This window comes from Phyllostomus discolor, chromosome 6, assembly GCF_004126475.2.
Source record: "Phyllostomus discolor isolate MPI-MPIP mPhyDis1 chromosome 6, mPhyDis1.pri.v3, whole genome shotgun sequence".
Taxonomy (NCBI): Eukaryota; Metazoa; Chordata; class Mammalia; order Chiroptera; family Phyllostomidae; genus Phyllostomus; species Phyllostomus discolor.
The window spans coordinates 169,497,078-169,515,496 of NC_040908.2; the positions used below are offsets into that span (position 1 = coordinate 169,497,078).

At 59.7% G+C, this 18,419-nt stretch overlaps 1 protein-coding gene across 2 annotated transcripts in view; it reads left to right on the forward strand.

The window, feature by feature from the left end:
* LOC118501403 (butyrophilin subfamily 3 member A2-like) overlaps positions 1-18,419 on the forward strand; it is a 110,270-nt gene that overhangs the window by 14,293 nt on the left and 77,558 nt on the right. Inside the window, exons 3-4 of one of the 2 annotated variants that reach the window (XM_036029845.1) lie at positions 10,109-10,450; positions 12,039-12,320. In XM_036029845.1, the coding sequence (XP_035885738.1) occupies positions 10,109-10,450; positions 12,039-12,320 (624 nt within the window). Of the gene's footprint in view, positions 1-10,108; positions 10,451-12,038; positions 12,321-13,317; positions 13,524-18,419 lie in introns of both variants that reach the window. The other variant, XM_036029846.1, reaches the window with a different exon arrangement.

Below are 18,419 nucleotides of genomic sequence, written 5' to 3' on the forward strand. Positions count from 1 at the left end.
CAGATGTGTCCTTGCTGGGGTCGGTGTCACTGTCACTACCTCCTCTCACTCCTGAAACCTGGGCATTGTCACCCGTCCCAGCCCAGGGGACAGGAGGGGGAGGAGGCCCCTTTCCTGATGCCACGTGTGGGGCTAGTGAGCTCACGGCCTTCGATGCCCGGGCGGGGGCCCAGGGGTCCATTCTCCGAGGGCCGGGGCGTGTATGGGGAGGGGCCGAAGCTCTGCAGGGAGAGGGTCTGGAATGCAGACCTGGCCAGAGTTGGTGGGGTGGGTGGGCAGCTCCAGTCTCTTGAGGGGGACGCAGGGATTCACAGAGCTGAGATGTGGGCGGAGCTAAGGGAACCACCCTCCGCTGAACCGGGCACAGGACGGGTGGGCAGTCTCGGAACCTCTCCTGTTGTTCCAGCTGTCGGAGACCGCCCCCGCCCACCGGACTTCCCACAGAGCCAGCACACCCCGGACCAACCGACAGCTGCGGGCCCCACGAGTCCTGGTCCCCAGGCCACTGATGCCTGCTCTGCCCCGCGGGCAAGTCCGGGACGGGTCTGCCTGGTGGGACCGCAGAGTCCACGTGTGTCGGGCCGTGGGGAGGGGCCCTCTCCTGACAGTGAGGGGGGGAGGCGGGTTAGCAGCACCCATGAGGTGGGACATGGCCCCAGGGGACACCTTGTAGAAGGAAGCCCCGTCTGCCCTCAGCGAGGGTGGCAGGAACCAGCTGGCCCAGTGAGGTGCTCCTGGGCCCTGAAGGGCACACCCCTGTGGGTGGGAACTGGGCGGAGCATTGCAGGAGGCTGAGCCTGGGCCCCCAGGCAGAGGTCTTGCTCCAGGATCTGGTGGGGCAGCTGGTGGTGGCCCTGGCTGGGAGGCGGAGCACTGGGACGTGCTCCTGCTGCCTTCCCTGACCCTGGACAAGAGGTGCGTCCTGGGGGTCCTCAGTGTCTGCTGGTTGGGGGCTGGGGTCCCTGTGCAGCCCACAGCACAGCTGCCAGAGGGGCGGGTGCAGGGCAGGGACAGGAGGCCGAGGTGGGATCCCGGGAGGTCTGTGCTTCCTCATGTCCAAGAAGGAGTGACGTCCAGAGGTCACCTTGCTCCGACACTGCAGACAGAAGTGTTTCCCTGTTCCCACTGGCGGGGCCGCCCCCAGGACGGGGTGGGCAGGCCGCACAGCAGGGACGCCCCTCGAGCCTGGAGGGGTCTGACCACAGCACCCACCTCCTGCACAGGGGAGCATGTCCGTGAACCCTGCAGCCGCCCCCACACCCGGCGACAGTGCGACAAGTGTGACCCAGGCACATTCACGGCGTTCCCCAACGGCCTGGAGTCCTGCCTGCTGTGTGGCACCTGCTCCCAGGTGAGTCTCCCCCGGGCATCTTGTCTGACCTTGACCTGCCAGCCCCTGACCCTGCCGTGGCCGGACCTTCACGTGGGGCCTCGGGACTTGGCCACAGGGACGCTCACGGTGCAGCCGAGAAACGTGAGGGGAAAGCGGAGCCTTCGGGTGAAGGAGGGACGTCCCGGTCCCGCAGTGCGGAGCTCACAGCCCCGCAGAGACGTGGCTGGAGACGTCTGTCAGCTCCCACGTCGGTCCCCACGTAGCGTGACAGCAGGAAAGTGATAGGACCCAGAGAGCCACTCCGGTTCCACATTCTGAGCCACGTGTCTATTCTCACTCATTGTGTTCACACAGGAAGGTGCTCAGTTCCATGTGGGAAACTGGGAAATCCCACGCACACACACAAGAAGAGGCAGCAGGGTCAGCGTCACCTCTCAGGGAGTCAGGGATGAGGTACTGCGTGTCACCAGCCCCTTCCACACTGGTGGGGGCCAGACAGGGTAGGACAGAGGCCGCTGACCATTTAACAGTTGGCACTGTTTGATCACCTGTGTGTGTGTGTGCAAGTGTGGACGAGTGTGTGTGTGCACAAGTGCATTTGTGTGCACACATGTGCATAAGTGTGTTTTTTGTGTGTGTGAGGGGGTGAGAACCACTTCCCAGTCACCTGCAGATGTCACCGTGTTTCACCCCAGCTCGCCACCTCCCACGCTTCCTACACGCACCAGGGGTGCGTCACCCACCCAGGGGAACCAGCAGTGACCCCCAACACCAGTCCACACTCAGACGGACCGTCACCCCGTTGTCCTTTGAAACTGTCCCCTGTGGTTCACCTGCAGAGAGCGAGGTGGAGACTGTCCCCACGCGCCCCGCTGCCCCGACGCCCCGGGTGTGGCGGAGGCTGGATACTTCCCTCACTCAGAGTCAGACGACGGTGACCTCCTCTCTGGGGTCCACTGCATGTGACCCCGAAACCTCAGTGTCCCTGTGGGCACAGATTTTGTACACAGGCTTTATGAGTGGTGAATGCCACAGAAAACACACTTATTTTTTGTAGACCCAAAGGTGGATACACAGTATTGGGGAAGACACAGTCAGGCAAGCTAGGTTTTTTAAAAGAAACTCCCTGCTGGCAGCATTTGAGACTGTGGTTCAAACTGTGTCCGTGTGACCCTGTTCCTGCACCAGTGCCCCCATCCGTGTGTTGGCCCTGGGGAGACAGGTGTGGGACCAGGTGGCAGAGGCATCCCCCACAGGGTTACATGAACCCTCGGACTGGCCCAGGGTCCCCGCGGTGGCGGGCTGAGCTCCATCCCGGTCATAGGGTCTCCAGCCCAAATCCCCCACAGGCGCCCCTGTGCACGAGGACAGGGCGGGTCCCCCAGGACTGACTCAGGCTTTCCTGAACTGCAGACCAAGACGAGGTGGCCGAGTGCACTGCCACCAGCAACAGGAGGTGCCAGTGCCGACCAGGCTGTTTCTACAAAGTCCCTGGCGACGAGGAATTCTGCACGAGGTGTAGCACGTAGGTCACTGTGCGTGGGTGCCGTGGGCGGGGTCACAGAGCTGTGGGGCTCCCCCTCAGCCTCGTGTTCCTTACACTCTTGGCACTTGTGTCCCTCCCTGGTCCCCAGCTGAGGCCCCAGCTCAAGTCTGTGCCCAGCAGCCCAGGCTGGGCCTCCCCTCCCGGCCCTCCTGGGTTCCACCCACTGCCTCCCCCCACCCCCCGTCTGGGTCCCTCCTTTGCTTTGCTGGAGGGTCCTGACGTCACCTCCTGGGAACAGGTGCCTTCAGGTCATTGGATCTCTCAGAAACATTTATTCTGTCCTCTCGACTGCTGGCCATCTGTGTGCAGAGTCCTGGGTCATCTCACCAGTGTCCTTGGTCAGCCACGGTCACCCAGGTGGCTGACCGCGTGCCGGACACCTCACTCCAGGGGAACGACGGTGTCTAGGGGACCAGGACTTGCATGTCTGGCCTCTCTAGGGCTGCATTCAGTCACAGGAGAGCCAAGGGACAGGCTGGACGGGCTTTTGGTTCCTAATCGCAGTCGAACCTGGAGGGGTCTCTACTATTTTTCCCTTTGTGATCTGGAGTTTGGGGTCCAAGAATAAGCCCCGAGCTCCCCAGAAAGAAGGTGGGGACCCGGGGGTGGAGGAAGCACGGGGTCGGTGACAGGCCTGGACAGGTGACACCCTGCCGGGCAGTGCCAGGGGAACCAGGAGCACCCACACGGGGTCCTCAGCAAGTGAGTCGCTCCCCGGGGCCTGAGCGAACCTGCCCAGGTCGTCAGAACGCACTGCACTGACGGTGCGCTCTCAGCTGGCAACAGGGAGGAGGGAGCAGCTGCGTCCCCAGCCTTGGTTAAAGCAGGACAGACCCCTCCCCTCCAGCTGCCAGACCCACACACACGGCCATGGACCTCCATCGGGGGGAAAAAGGACACCTCTCCTCCTTGTGGGACCAGGCTGGTTCTGGGGTGAGGCTGGGGCTTCCTGTGATCCCGGGCCCCTCGTGGGGTCTGTGATCACAGCACACAGAGTGGGCTGGGGGAGCGCCTCACGGAGACCCCTTCTGTTGGTGACAGTGTGGACCCGGGTGCCTGGGGCTGGAGAGACGTGGAAGCAGGAACAGTGAAGCTGTGTCCCCCCACCCCCAGGTGTCCCGAGGGGACAGTGGTCCTGCAGCTGTGCAACTCCACTGCGGACACGGTGTGCGGCCCGCCTGGTCCAGGTGAGAGGGGGTCCTGTTGTTAAGGGGTCTGTCTGAGGAGAGGAGACCCCGTGACCCGGGGGAGCCGTCTGACGGGGGCGGTGCAGTTCCCGCTCCTTCCCATCAGCCCTGGGACCAGCAGCTCGCCCCTCCCCCTCGGCCCCCAGCAACCCCGAGTTACCTTCTGGGATGGACCCCCTGTTCAGGACGGGTCACAGACACAGAATCCAGTGACATGTGACCTTGTGTGTCTGGCTTCTCTGGTTCAGGCTCTTGTCCCCAGCCCCTCGGCCTCAGTGGGACCTGCCAGGGCGTCACCTCTCTGTGTGGCCGAGGGACACTCAGATGTAGGTGCAGACAGACACGTGTGGTGGTGTTCACTCTCCTGCTCAGGGATTTGGGGACATTTATAAACAAACTGTCCCTGAGCCCGGACCGCTCTGTGACAAGGACAGCTTTTCAATCAGTGGTGTTGGGGACCCTGGACGTCCCCAGGCCCGGGAGGACTTTGGCTGTAGGTCACAGCAGACACAGAAATTAACTCACAATGACCCAAAGACCCACCCGCACAGTCTGAAGATGACAGAACCCCTGGAGGGGTCAGAGGGAACGACTGGCCACGTTGGATGGTGTTTGGGTCCCTTGTGGTGACATGGGGTCACCTGGGGGGTGTCTCTGTCTGAGTGCCTCAGGGAGCCCCCGTCCCCGGTGGGTCCACAGTCCTCCGATGGCAGGGGTCCTCCTTCCTGTGCTGACGGGTTCTAGTGCGTGCATGTGCGTGTGTCTGTGCGCACAGGGGGCGGCATGTTGGTCTGTCGGTGCATCTCACAGAGGGGGGTCCGTGTCTCCCCCTCATGAGCGGTGCTGCTGTGCACACGGGGTGCAGGTGCCCCGACCGAGGGCTTTCACGTCCTTCCCGAGCGCACGTGGGGTCGGTCTGTCTGGACTCGGTCCCCGGGCTGCTGGGAACCAGGTCTGCTTTGACCTGACAGAGACGCTTTCTGTTTCTCCTGCTGTCAGAGGGCAGACGCCGGCCCTGGCGGGTCGGGGGCTTTCTCTGTTTCCTGTTTCCTTCCATCATCATCTCTCTCTCATCAGGAAGCCAAAAGAGGGAGGATTCCACCCCATGTGTCCCGGGCACCCCAGCGGGCGCGCTCCGAGTTGGAGCCGCTGGAGGATAGTGAGTGACAGCCCGGGCTGGGGTCGGGCTCTGGGCGCTGAGGGAGGACGGGGCGGGGCCTCTGCTGGTCTTCTAGGTTCTGGGCGCTGGGGCCCCTCCCCGACCCGGAAAGGGAACAGTCTGGACGCCCGGACGGTGCTTCCCCGCCGAGCCCCAGGCCCCTGGGCTCAGGGCCGACCTGCCCCTCGGCCGTCTGAACGGTGAGGCGTCTGCAGCGTTTGTGTGTTTTCTGGCTCCAGGGCACTCGCTGGGAGCCGGGGAAGAGAAGCTGAAGCTGAAGCGAGTCCGTGAAGGCGCCGTCCGCTAGGGGCGCGGTCGTAGGGGAGGCCCCCGCTTCGCGGGGTGTAGGGCCCGCGCCCGCCGTGGCGTGGGTGAAACTCCGGCGCCGGCTCCGCCGCTGCTCCGGTGCGGGGCTCGCTCCGTCTCTGCGCTCTGCGCTCCGGACTCTGCCGCGCTCCTGGGCGGGGCGCTCGGGGAGGGCGGACCCCGTCAGAGGGTCTGATGTCGCCCGGGGATGTACAACGAGGCGGGAGGCCGGCAGCGTGCGAGCTCTGAGCCGGGCCGGGGGCCGGGGCCGGGTGGGGGACCGGGAGACCTGCCGCCTTCCCTTCCGCCCCCCGCCCCCGCGCATTGGGTCGGAGCGGCTCGTGTTGGGAATTGTCCCAGCTCAGGGGCGGCCCCGATTCCCACTCCCGCGGGACCCCAGATTCTCTGCGGGAGAGGCCGGGCGTGGGGAACCCAAGGCCGAGTTTCCTCGTGCGCGGTTCGGAACACGCCGGTTCAGAAACTGGCCCGTGGGGTGCGGGCCCTGGTGCAGGTCACGCCGGCGAGGGGGACCTGAACTGGATCTACGACTTTCTGGGAGGACTGGACACTGTCCACGTCCTCCCCGGGCCTCCGGGGAGCCTGGCGGCGGAGTCCCTGACTGTGCAGAAAGTGGGGTGAAGCCGACACTTGTGGTTTTTGAGCCGTCGCTGTGGCGGCGGGTCTTTGGGTGGGACTGCAGGGAGCGGAGCAGACAGTTGCGCGTAGGGGGCGGTTGCTGGCGTTGCTAAAACCTTAAACAAGGTCGCCTTTTTGGGAATGGGCGGGGATTTTCTTTTAAGAAGCCTTTATTTGCCCTGGCTGGCGTACCTCAGCGGATGGAGCGCGGGCTGTGAACCATGTATCTGAGGTTCTATTCCCAGTCAGAGCACATGCCTAGGTTGCAGGCCATGGCCCCCAACAACTACACATTGATGTTTCTCTCTCTCCTTCTCTCCCTTCCCTCTCTAAAAATAAATAAATAAATAAATAAATAAATAAATAAATAAAATCTAACAAAAAGAAGCCTTTATTTAATAAAAATCAACTCTCGCGGGACCCGGCGAGCGCCAGTTTCTGCATGACTTAGGCTCGTCTGCGCCCTGGCCCGCAAGCTGCGGAGGGGCCCACAGGGGTAGGGGTGGGCGCAAGCTCTAGGGTGCACACTCAGCACCCCTCTTCCCAGAGCTGAAGCAGGTCGGGAAGATCCGAGGGTGAGTCAGGTCCCCAGCCCCTGGTACACATGGAGCCAGGTTATCAGTCCAGAAGGTTCCAAGGAGGCAGGAGCTGAGGGTTGGTGCTGTGCTGGGGACAGGCGGCCAGGTGCTGTGGCACCTCCTCAAGCAGAGGCCGCAGGGACCAGGTCGGGGTCCCTTCACAGCCTCACCTCTGTGCGTCCGCCCCCCCTCCACAGGGTCCTACGTCAGCAGAGACTGTGACCTGGACCTTGTCACCCAGTACAGCCCGTGCCAGCCTGGCTCCTTCACCACCCACCGACACCCAGAGACGGCGTGCCTGCCCTGTGCTGAATGCCGGGAGGGTGAGTGGGCGCACTGAGCTTGGGGGGCCCTTTGGTTCCCACAGCCCCCCTGCAGGACCTGGCTGCTAGGAATCACCCCAAGGGCAGGTGTCACAGGTGAACAGGACGACGGGGTGAGCAGGACGCGTGTCTACAAGGATGACATGGAGTCTGTGGTGCAAGGGTCCCCCTGAGGCATCCGGGGATTCAGAGCCCCTGTCCGAGGGAGGAACGTACAGGGTTCACCCCGCACCTCTGCGTGTCCCACAGTCTGGGGGGAGGCTGGGGTCCTGCCACCTTCCCACCCAGTGCTCCCACCACCGGGCAGCAACCCAGCCCACAGTCCCGAGCACTTGGAGGGGGGACTTAAATCCGAGCAGGGGTCAGGCCAGGTAGAAAGGCGGCAGCCTCCTGCCTGACGTGTCTGCCTCACTGACGAATAAACTGCAAAGCATGGAAAATAAATATAGTTCAGGATTCCTTGTTGTCCTTCTCAGGAGAAGGCCATTGGTATTTCAACAAGGGCAGCCTGAGTCTTGGCTTGGCTTTGGGCAGCGAGGACGGTGTCACAGAGTTGCTCCTGCCGACCCTGAGCACAGTGTGTCCCCCATCACATGTCCCCTCTTCGGCTCCTTTCTCGGTTCCTCCAGCCGTCAGGACGCAGGCTGTCCGCTCTCTGGTTGACCTTGTTCCCGGGTGGTTTCTGCTTTCGGACGCAACCGCAGGAGGGGCTGACGACACCTCCCTCTGGTTCCCCGTCACTGCTGCACGGAAGTGCACCCGTGTCCACGTTGTGTCCTGCGACCTCACTGCCTTCATTTCCATGTTCTCTTGGGAGTTTGCGGGTCCTCAAATGGTCCTACGTATGGCGTCCTGCCGTCTGCGAGCAGTGCGAAGGCTCCTTCTCCCTCGGATTTGCTTGCTGTTTGTGTCTGTCTCGCGTGACCAGTGTTGCTCGGACTCCCAGTGCTCTGGTGGGGGAAGGTGGTGAGAGTGGGCGTCTGTCTTCCTCCTGGGTGGAGAGAGGGAGCTCCTCTCACCCTTGCGTGTAGTGTCACTGTGTGTCTAGAAATTGTGTTTTTTTTTAAGATTTTATTTATTTTTGGAGAGAGTGGAAGGGAGGCAGAGAGACAGTGTGTGCTTGCCTCTTATGTGCCTCCTACTGAGGACCTGGCCCACAACTCAGGCATGTGCCCTGACCAGGAATCAAACCAGCGACCCTTTGTTTCCCACTCCGGTGCTCGGTCCACTGAGCCACACCAGCCAGGGAAGGAATTATGTTTTTAATAACACATTTTTATAAGTAATTAAAACAGAATTGGATGCAATTTATACACAGTGCTGTTGTAGATTTTACTATAATGAACAGCATTAAATATGAATTTTTGTGTTAATGCCCATTCAGCAATTCCTGACAATGTAATCCGTGGGGCTAAGGATAAAACTTTTTCAGGACATTTGGTATACTAGGAGTGATGGAACCAAAAATGGAAAAAAAAAAACCCAGGAACTACCTTCTGGAGGGCGCGCCTCTTATAGTCAAGACTCCCTCCGCTAGGCGAAAGTTCCAGGAGCCCATGTGCATCAGTGACCAGCTGGCGTTGTTGTGAGAGGGTGTGTTGGGCTTCAGTGAATTTTTTTGACGACTCTCCCAGAGCACTGGCCCATTTCCGGACGGGTGACTTACCAGCCCACCTGCCCACACCTGCAGAATGTTGAGCAGTTTCTGACCAAAAATGCACGTGCCCCACCCTCCCTACTCCCCCGATCTCACCCAGACCGACTGTTTTTCTTTCCCGGGTGAAAAGAGTCCACAAACGGAAACGTCTGGACGTGTAGGTCATGAAACAAAACAGCAGAAGCTCTGAGAGGCGTCAGAGCCGCTGAGTCCAGAGAGCGTTCCGGGCGGTGGAGGGACGTCCCCACGGGTGTCCCGCATCCAGGGGGGAGCATGTGAGGGGGACCAAAGGGTAAAGGTGTGAGAATAAAAACAGAATTTTTATAAGTAAATTCTCTTGTTGGGTCGCCCCTTGAGTACATGTGGCCAAATGCATCCACAGGAGTTCACATTCACGTGCAACACAGGATGTAATTCCCATTCTAAGTTATTTAAATTTCATTCCTTTATGTTTTATATTTTAAAATGGTCTGTGGTAGGAATGAAAAACAATAAATATCCTCCAAAAGATGTGGAAATGTGTTCCCCACTCTGGAAACTAAATTTTAGACTTTAGAGCATTCGGATAATTTAAAGCACAGGGGGCCCAGGCCCTGGGATTCTGCCCTGGATGACTCTTACCCCCTGGGAGGGGCGGCCCAAGAGGGAGGTGAGGGGGCGGGACCCATTGGCTGCTGTGCAGAGCTCGGCCTGCAGGGGGCATCAGCGGGATTGAGACTCAAAGCGCAGGGGCCTGGCTTCCTCAGAGGGTGGTCTGGGGGCAGGCACCTGGATGGGGAAGGGAAGTGTGGGCCAGTAGGGGGCTTCTGAGCAGGTTCCCACAGGAAAGCCCAGTGCTCCCTGCTGGCGAGGGATAAGGTACAAGCATTACCGCTCCACGTTTCATGGCTGATTTCCATGGAGGGATCCAAGGAGAAGAGACCCCCAGGGGACATTTGCAGAGGAGGATCTCAGGTCCCCAGTGATGGCGGTGGTGCCCGGGTCGGCCCTGGGCAGGCAGCCTCTCCACGTGGAACCCTCCTCCTCCTTCCAGGTGGTCCCTGCTGCCCAGCCCCTGCTGGCCACTCTCTGTGCACAGCAGGTCAGGATGGGGAGGTGCCTGGTGCCCCGACTGCCTGCCCTCCCTGTGTGCCTCGCCGTGGTCCAGCTGCTCAGCCCCTGCTCAGGTAGGACGGGCTGTGCGTCTGTGTGTGTGAATCCTTTCCCTTCGGGCCCAGCCAGAGCCCTGCCCCACTCCAACCCCTGCAAGGCCTGTCCACACTGCACCTATGTGAGGACTGAGTTCCCGTCTAGGTGTCTGTCACCTCATCCTCCCTGCCTGGGACACCCCCTGGGTGTCTGGCCCTGCTCACTCTGACGGAGCCCCCCCCTTCTGATGACCAGCTGAGTTTGCTGTGGTGGGACCCCCCGAGCCCATCCTGGCCATGGTGGGTGAAGACGCAGACCTGCCCTGTCACCTGTCCCCGGAGATGAGCGCTGAGACCATGGAGCTGATGTGGTGGCGACCCAACGACAGGCAGGTAGTGCACAGGTACGCACACGGGCAGGAGGAGACACCAGCAGAGGAGTATCGAGGGAGAACTTCGATTTCCCGAGAGGACGTCACTGCGGGGAAGGCCGCTCTGCAGATTCACAACGTCAGCGTCTCTGACAACGGAACCTACCTGTGTTATTTCCAAGATGGAGACTTCACTGCAGAAGCCCAGGTGGAGCTGCAGGTGGCAGGTGAGCCCCAGGCTTGTTTCAGGCTCCTTTCCCTGGGCGGGGGCAGAGGCTGCAGACCTACCCCAGAGCACATGGGCTGTTCACCAGCATCCGTCCCCAGCCTCCATCTCTGCGCCTCTGAGGCCCGTGACATACCCAGGGGTCCCTCAGGGTGACTTCCTCCTGCACCCAGGACAGAGTCCCCCACGCCGCCCACCATTCTCAGAGGGGAGTGGAGGTCGGGGACGGGAAGGAGGAGGAGCCCTCCCCGCAGTGGGTGGCAAACGGGTGTTGGGTTCAGTGTGATTCAGACCATGGCTGTGGGGCCTCAGGTGTCTGCTGCTGTGAGTTAGAGGTTTGACCTGCAGGGACAACCTGTGGGGCCCACGTCCCCCACCAACCCCCAGGAACACACCTGCAGTTGAACAGGTTGTGACGTCCTCGGTGCAGCGAGGGAGGATGCTCGCCTGGGGACGGGGACACCGGGGTGTCTCAGAGAGGGGGCGTCAGGGAGGACTTGCTGCGGTTTGGGGGGATGTGGAGGCAGCGCTGGGCTCTGCGTGGGACGCCGTCAGGATGGTGGGGGGTGTCACTGGTCACTCACAGCCGGCACAGGGAGGTGGGTCACTGCACATGGTTCCTGTTTCCTCTGTGCTGTCACCCCACCTTTGAGTGGCCTTGATTTGGCCCTGACCCACCCCAGTGAGTGAGCGCCTTGTCCGAGGTGCTGCCCCATGAAAGCGCTCGTGTCCGGGCTTCAAGGCTGCAGTTCGAGTTCCCCGGACACAGCCCTGACCTGTGGCTTCCAGTGCGTGGGGGCTGGGGAGCAGGGACGGTGCAGCCACCTGGCCTTTTCCCCGCATGGCCCCTCCTCAGCCTGCTGTCCCTTCCTGCAGACCTCGGCTCCCCCGACGGAGCCCCCCCTGCAGGACTCTGTGTTCAGGTCCTCAGAGGGCTTCCTCCCCCTCCGTGTGTTCAGGGGCGTGGGGACAGGTGGCAGTAGCTCCCCTCTTCCTGGCCCCGGGTCCGCTGTCTTCCGTGGGAAAGGTTCCCCTCTGCACAGCCTCGCTGTGGACACTTCTGGGGGGAGACCCTGCAGGGAGAGCCCAGCAGCCTGGCAGTGAGGGCAGTAAGAGCCTCCCGAGGGTCCTGGTGTACGAGTCACTGCTCGGGTGGCCGCAGGACACTGTGTGTGTCTCCTCCTCATGGGAGGGCACGGCCCCCACAGGACAGGCAGTGTTGACAGGGGCAGTGGCATGGGACCCACTTAGGCTAAGGGGCTCCACCTCCATGCTTGCCCAGGGAGGGGTGAGGGTCTCTACCAGGGACCAGCCTGTCTGGGGCAGGGGGAGGAGAGGCTGCGGCAGTCTCTAAGGGGACTTGGGGAAGCAGCCTCTGCTCTCGCCCAGAGCCCCCTGGATCCAGCACGAGGGTCCAGCCAGGGTCAGGCAGTGGCCCCATCGGGGATCAGTCTCTGCTGCACAGGACACGCTGGGAGCAGCTCCTGGTGAGTCCCTGCTGGGCTCGTCAGTGTGTGCGTCCCTCCCTGGTGAGGGGACCCCACCAGTACAGAGGGCTCCCCACGATTCAGCTCACTTCTCCTCCCCAGCGCTGGGCTCTGACCCCCACATTGACATGAAGGGCTACGAGGCTGGAGGGATCCGTGTGAGCTGCATGTCTGCCGGCTGGTACCCGCAGCCCCAGATCCAGTGGAGAGACGCCAGGGGACAGAGCTTGCCCTCGGAGGCAGCATCTGCGGCTGCAGACCCCCAGGGCCTTTATGCAGCCTCAGCCTCTGTGATCCTGGAAGATGGCTCTGGGAAGGGGGTCTCCTGTGTCATCAGAAACCCCCTGCTGGGCCAGGAGAGGTCAGCCAGGCTTTCCATCCCAGGTGAGTGCCCTGTCCCCTGCTCTGAGCTCTGAGGTGCCCCTGGGAGAAGGCTGCTGACCTGGGTCCCTGGGGGGCACAGACAGCACGGAGCAGGGACCTGGGGCCTCTTGCCTGAAGCGGTTTATGTCACAGACACCTTCTGAGCACTTCCTGCCACACACGGAGCCAGGCAGTGGGACATGGGGACAGATGGAAAAGTTGAGCAAACACACCAGGAGGGGAAAGTAGGTACAACCCAAATCTCAGTGAAAGGGGTAATGTCCTTACAACATAAAGGAACACGGTGGATAAAACAGCAAAAACAGGAATCATGAGTTCTGAGAAAGTTAAAACTCACAGGACGATGCCAAATCTTAGGAATCGGAAATATTTTGCCCCTGGGAAATTGCCAGCAGAAGGAGAAACGAGGTGGTGGGGCCCTCTGGTGGCGGGCTGTGGGGAGACGGTTCCTTAAACGCTGGTGCTCCTGGGTTTGATCGGGCTTGCTCGCTGTGCTGGCGCGGGCAGGTGACCGAGACACAGGCTGAGACCGACAGCATGAACACCAGGTGCATAAGGGCTGATTCCGCTGTAAACAAGATAGAATAAAATATATTTAGTTTTGAAAACTGAGTGAAACCTGCGTGGCACTCACCCTGCGTCAGGCACTGCATAAACACTAACTTCATGCTCTCCCTGATCAGGACGCAGCAACAGACGGTTACGTCATTAATTCAAGGTCACAGCGCTGGTCGGGCAGGAGATCCGGGACTGGAACCCAGGTCCCCAGCCCCACAGTCTGTTCTTCATCACCCGACTCTGCTGACTGGGGGGCAGGTAGTCAGTGGGGGGGCGATGCAGAGGGGACGTCAGTGACACTGTGTGCGTCCTCGTGCTCCATCTGATCCCATGGGGGCGGAGACCTTTCAGGAAAACCGTCCTGACTGTGTGACAGTGAGAGTCTGGGTGCTCTGGGAACAGAGAGATCCCTCCAGAGGCTGCTGCTACCCCTTCGCAGGTGCCTTCTTCAGGGACACACAGCCTTGGAAAGTGGCCTTCATCCTTACCCTGTTGCTGCTGCTCCTTGCGGGGCTCCTGTTCGGTGGGTGGTACTTGCTGTGGCGACAGCGGAAGAGGACCCGGCCCCGTCCCAGGAGGAGGGGACAGTAGGAGCTGAGAGAGAAGCAGCGCAGGCAGAGCTGCAGCGGCAGCGAAGCGCCCAAGGTGACGCCCAGCTGCAGGTGGTCGCCACCTCCGTGCCCCACCCACACCTACCCGCCGGATCCTCCTCTGCATCCCCTGGACGGGACTTTATTTTCAGTTTATGTGCAGAGTCACTGCAGGACGAGCTCAGTAAGTCCCCATCCCCATCCCCGTGCATCCTGGGGTCCCTGGTCACATTGTCACTGACTCCACACGTTCCCTGCAGGGTGGACAAGGACCTGGTAGTGACCACATCAGCTGTCCTGGACCTGCATCTCAGCCTCTGCTCTGTTAATTCAGCCTCTCTTTTCAGTCCTAAGCGCCCAGGGGAAGAAATGGGGACACTGATAGCACATGGCAGTGGGCTCTCCCAGTGGGGAAGGGGCTGCGATCTCCGTGCACAAGGGGGTGTTAGAGTCCATACACCGAAGGAACCCAGGGAACCCCATAAATAAACCTGGTCTGTTGAGTCGGCAAGGGCTGGCAGCTGCTGTCAGTGGGACGGGGGTGAGGGTTTCCTGTAGCACCAGCGACAGGCCGTGTGCTGCTTGTACTGTCTCCTCTGACAGCTCAGGGAGACCACCCACGTGGCAGATCCAAAGGTCAGACAGTCGGGAGCCAAGCGAGGTTACAGACCTCGTCCCTGCTGCCCGCATAGCCGCTCTGGTCCCGCTGGACAGGAGGGGGCCGCCTCAGTGGACACCTTACCCCGGGGCTTCCCACCCTCGGGCCCCGCAGGCCCTTCTGCCCGGCTCACTGGCTCCATGTGAATGAGCGTCAGGCCTGTCAGGAGCCCGGCCAGGTCGTGTCCTATCGTGTTCTCCTGTCCCCCTGCCTAGTCCCTTCTTTGAGGTCTGCCCGGGCCCCCAGGGCCTCCCTGCACCCTGGACCTGGTTGCCAGCTGGGACCCTCACAGAGCACAGCACACGCCACGCCTGCCTTCCAGGGACGAGGCCAAGTCTCCCTCCGTGATTTTCTCTTTTCAGCCACGAACAGGATCTACTCCGAATTCGGACAGGGGGTTCCCAAATCTAGCTGGAGGATGTTCATGAGGGTCTCGGGACTGGAGGAGAACGACGTTGTCATCTGTGAGCACGAGAACCCGGGGACCCTGGCGAAGCAGCACCACAGGATGCTGCTGCGCCGGCAGAGCGAGCTGGGGCGCACCGCGTCCCCCTGCGGGCTCGTGGCGGCCCTCCGTGAGATGCGGCTGCGGGAGCATCTGGAGAATGTTAGCAACGAGCTGGTGTGGAAGGTATCTTAGGTCGTGAGGACGCAGAGCCCCAAACTGGAGCCAGCTCTTTGGGCAACGGCTGTGACTTCGTGGCATCCTGGGTCCTGACCTTCCCCAGGTCCCTTCCCGTGGGCGCCTTTAGAGATCCCAGATGGGACAGAGCTCCTTCCGTGTCCAAGGAGCTTCTTCGGGACGCTTCCGATGGGGAGGTCCATGCGGCCAGGGGCCCCTCTGCCTGCAGCCCATGTGGCCTACAGGCTGCCCCTCAGGGAACCCTGAGCTGCTTGGAAAGGGACCCACGGGCTGTGGTCGGTGGGCCCACAAGCCGGGGCCTCCTCCAGAAATGGAGGCCAGGATGGGTGGCTGGTCCTGTGTGTGACCCCAGCAGCTCAGTCCTTGATCTCCCAGGCACTGCGGTGTCCCCCGGCTTCCACTTGGGAGCGCCATACCTGGGTGACACAAGTCAGTCCATGACAGATAAACTAGTGGCCACTCAGCTGTCACTAGTTTAGCTGGGGTGGGGCATGGGGACAGTCTCATGCCAGGTTTAAATGCCTTTGTACAGTTCTTTAGAAAGTACAGCATATGTGCTTTTACGATTTTCTTTATGTATTAAAATTTCTATTACATAGTGTGTTTACGTTTGTAGAAATGTTTTTACCCAGTAAAATTCATATATTTTTTTATTTTTTAAAGAGTTTTTTAAATATATTTTATTGATTATACTATTACAGTTGTCCCATTTCCCCCCTTCACTCCCCTCCACCCTATACCCCGTCTCCCACCCACATCCCCCTCTTTAGTCATGTCCATGGGTCATACTTATGAGTTCTTTAGCTTCTAGATTTCCCGTACTATCCTTACCCTCCCCCTATCTATTTTCTACCTACAATCTATGCTACTTATTCTCTGTACCTTTTCCCCCTCTCTCCTCCTCCCACTCCCCTGTTGCTAACCCTCCATGTGATCTCCATTTCTGTGGTTCTGTTCCTGTTCTAGTTGTTTGCTTAGTTTCTTTTGGTTTTGCTTTAGGTGTGATTGTTAATAATTGTGAGTTTGCTGTCCTTTTACTATACATGTTTTTTCTTTATCTTCTTTTCTTAGATAAGTCCCTTTAACATTTCATAAAACAAGGGCTTGTTAATGATGAACTCCTTTAACTTGACCTTATTTGGGAAGCACTTTATCTGCCCTCCCATTCTAAATGAAAGCTTTGCTGGATAGAGCAATCTGGGATGTAGGTCCTTGTCTTTCATGATTTGGAATATTTCTTTCCATCCCCTTCTTGCCTGTAAGGTCTCTTTTGAGAAATCAGCTGACAGTCTGATGGGAACTCCTTTGTAGGTGACTGTCCCCTTATCTCTTGCTGCTTCTTGGGTTCTCTCCTTCATTTTTACCTTGGCTAATGTAATTATGATGTGCCTTGGTGTGTTTCTTCTTGGGTCCAACTTCTTTGGGGCTCTCTGAGCTTCCCGGATTTCCTGGAAGTCTATTTCTTTATCCAGACTGGGGAAGTTCTCCTTTATTATTTGTTCAAATATGTGCTCAATCTGTTGCTTTTCCTCTTCCCCTTCTGGTACCCCTATAATTCGGACGTTGGAACATTTAAAGATGTCCTGGAGGTTCCTAAGCTTCTCCTCATTTTTTTGAATTATTTCTTCATTCTTTCCTGCTTGTTTTTTTCTTCTTCCTTCTGGTCTACTCTATTGTTTTGAGTCCCAGTTTCCTTCCCATCCTTATTGGTTTTCCGTGCATCTTCCTTCATCTCTTTTATGGTAACCTTCATTTTCTCATGTAATTTGTGCCCAAAATCAACCATTTCTGTGAGCTTCCTGATCACCAGTGTTTTGAACTGTGCATCCGATAGATTGGCAATCTCTTGGTCGCTCAATGGGATGATCCCTGGGCCATTGATCTGTTTTTCTGTTTGAGACAGGTCGCTCCTGTTACAGTGAGGGGCGGAGCCTTAGGTGTTCACCGGGGCTGGGCACCCCAGTCACTAGATTGTGACGTTGTGGGGGCGGGGGCTGGAGGGAACAACGGCGGTAGCTCTACTCTCCCGGGATCCCAGTCCCCTCCCTGGGATCCTGGGCTGTGTGCTCTGCCCTGGTTCACAATCGCAGCCTCACTGGGTCCGCCAGTCGCCGCTCGCGTACTCAGTGTCCACCTACTTCCATCCTGCGTGCCCCGGATGGCCTACAGATGGCTCACGCTGCGCCTGGTTCTCCCTGTTCTCCGCAACCAGCGCCGGCTGCTGCTTTTCTTCGCCCCTCCCACCGGTCTGGATGAACGGGTGTACTTCAACTTCTTGGCTGTCCGACTTCCATTCAGATAAATTCTCTGTCAGTTCTGGGTGTTATTCTGCCTGTAAATTGTTGTTCTAATCTTGGTTGTTCGTGGAGGTACGGTGCGTCCACCTATGCCTCCATCTTGCTGGAAGTCTCAAAATTTGTATTCTAAATGGTGTTGCCTCTCATTCCTGTTGGGTGGACAACTTCGGGTGTGTTGTCCTTGGAAGGTAACGTGGTACACAGAGAGTCAGGGGAGCCGAGGGTGTGGTTTGTGGGTGCAGGGCCCCGAATTGGGGACCAAAGGCTGGAGTGGCCTCCTGTCCAGGTTGTGATGTCCCCGGGGCCTCTGTCCCTGGGAATGACAGCACCATCGTCCAGCACTCCCCTGAGAACGTGCCCGCCCTTTCCCCTCCTCACTCACCCCGAACAGCACCATCCTTGGAGGTGCTCATCTGGGGCCCCGCACTCCCGTGGGGCACCGAGCACCTTCGGCTCCCATGCAGTCCCTCAGCAAAGTCCACGCCACTCCAGCCAGCCTGTCCCATCCAGACCCTTGGGTGTCATCCCCACAGGCATCTCCTCCCTCCTCCCCCTGACCCCAGGGTGTGAGGGTCCCCTGTCCCTCCCAGACTTGTGTGCCGGCCCCCTAGGCCCCGCCTCCCTCCATGCTGGTGCCCCTCACTGACTCAGCTTCTGCCCACTCTGGCCCCCTCCGGCCTCCCCAAGTCCAGTCTCCTCCACTAGCAGCTGGACTGGGGGTGGGAGCACAGATCTGGCCACCACCCTCCCCGCCACCCACCCTTATCCCACCCTGGGGAGGGTCCTGCCATTCCTGATTTGTTTAGAGGAACTGGCAGCCCCAGCCCGCACCTCAAGTCCCAAACTCTGGCTGGCGTTGCTGCGTGGGTCCCGTGGTCACGCTGAGTTTGTCAGCATCTTGCCTTCTCCTGGGGTCACTCGCAGGACAGTCCACTCTGTCTGGAACACACGGCCCCCGTCCACCCCCAGTCCCTTCCTCTAAGCCTCCTTGGAACTGGTCTTCTGTTGGAGCCAGCCCATTGCAGCCCCAGGGGCTGATCTCTGACCATCTGGCTGGGGGTTGTCCCCACATCACTGGGGTTATGCTGACTTCAACACCCATGCACGAGATGACCTGTCCCTGAGGCCTGCGTCTCCGCACAGAGGGACTTCGACCTCTGCAACTCGCCCTGTGTGGGGCCTCATCGAGGGACTGTCCTTCCCAGCACCCTGTGTGATCCCAGGGACAAGGCTCCAGTGCGCCAGCCACGTCCACCTATACACCACAACTCCCAGCATGCCGGGGGACACTGGTGTTGAAGCCTGGGGCGGTGGTTGCCTAGTGACTGAACCTGTTCCCTAGACGAACCAGGG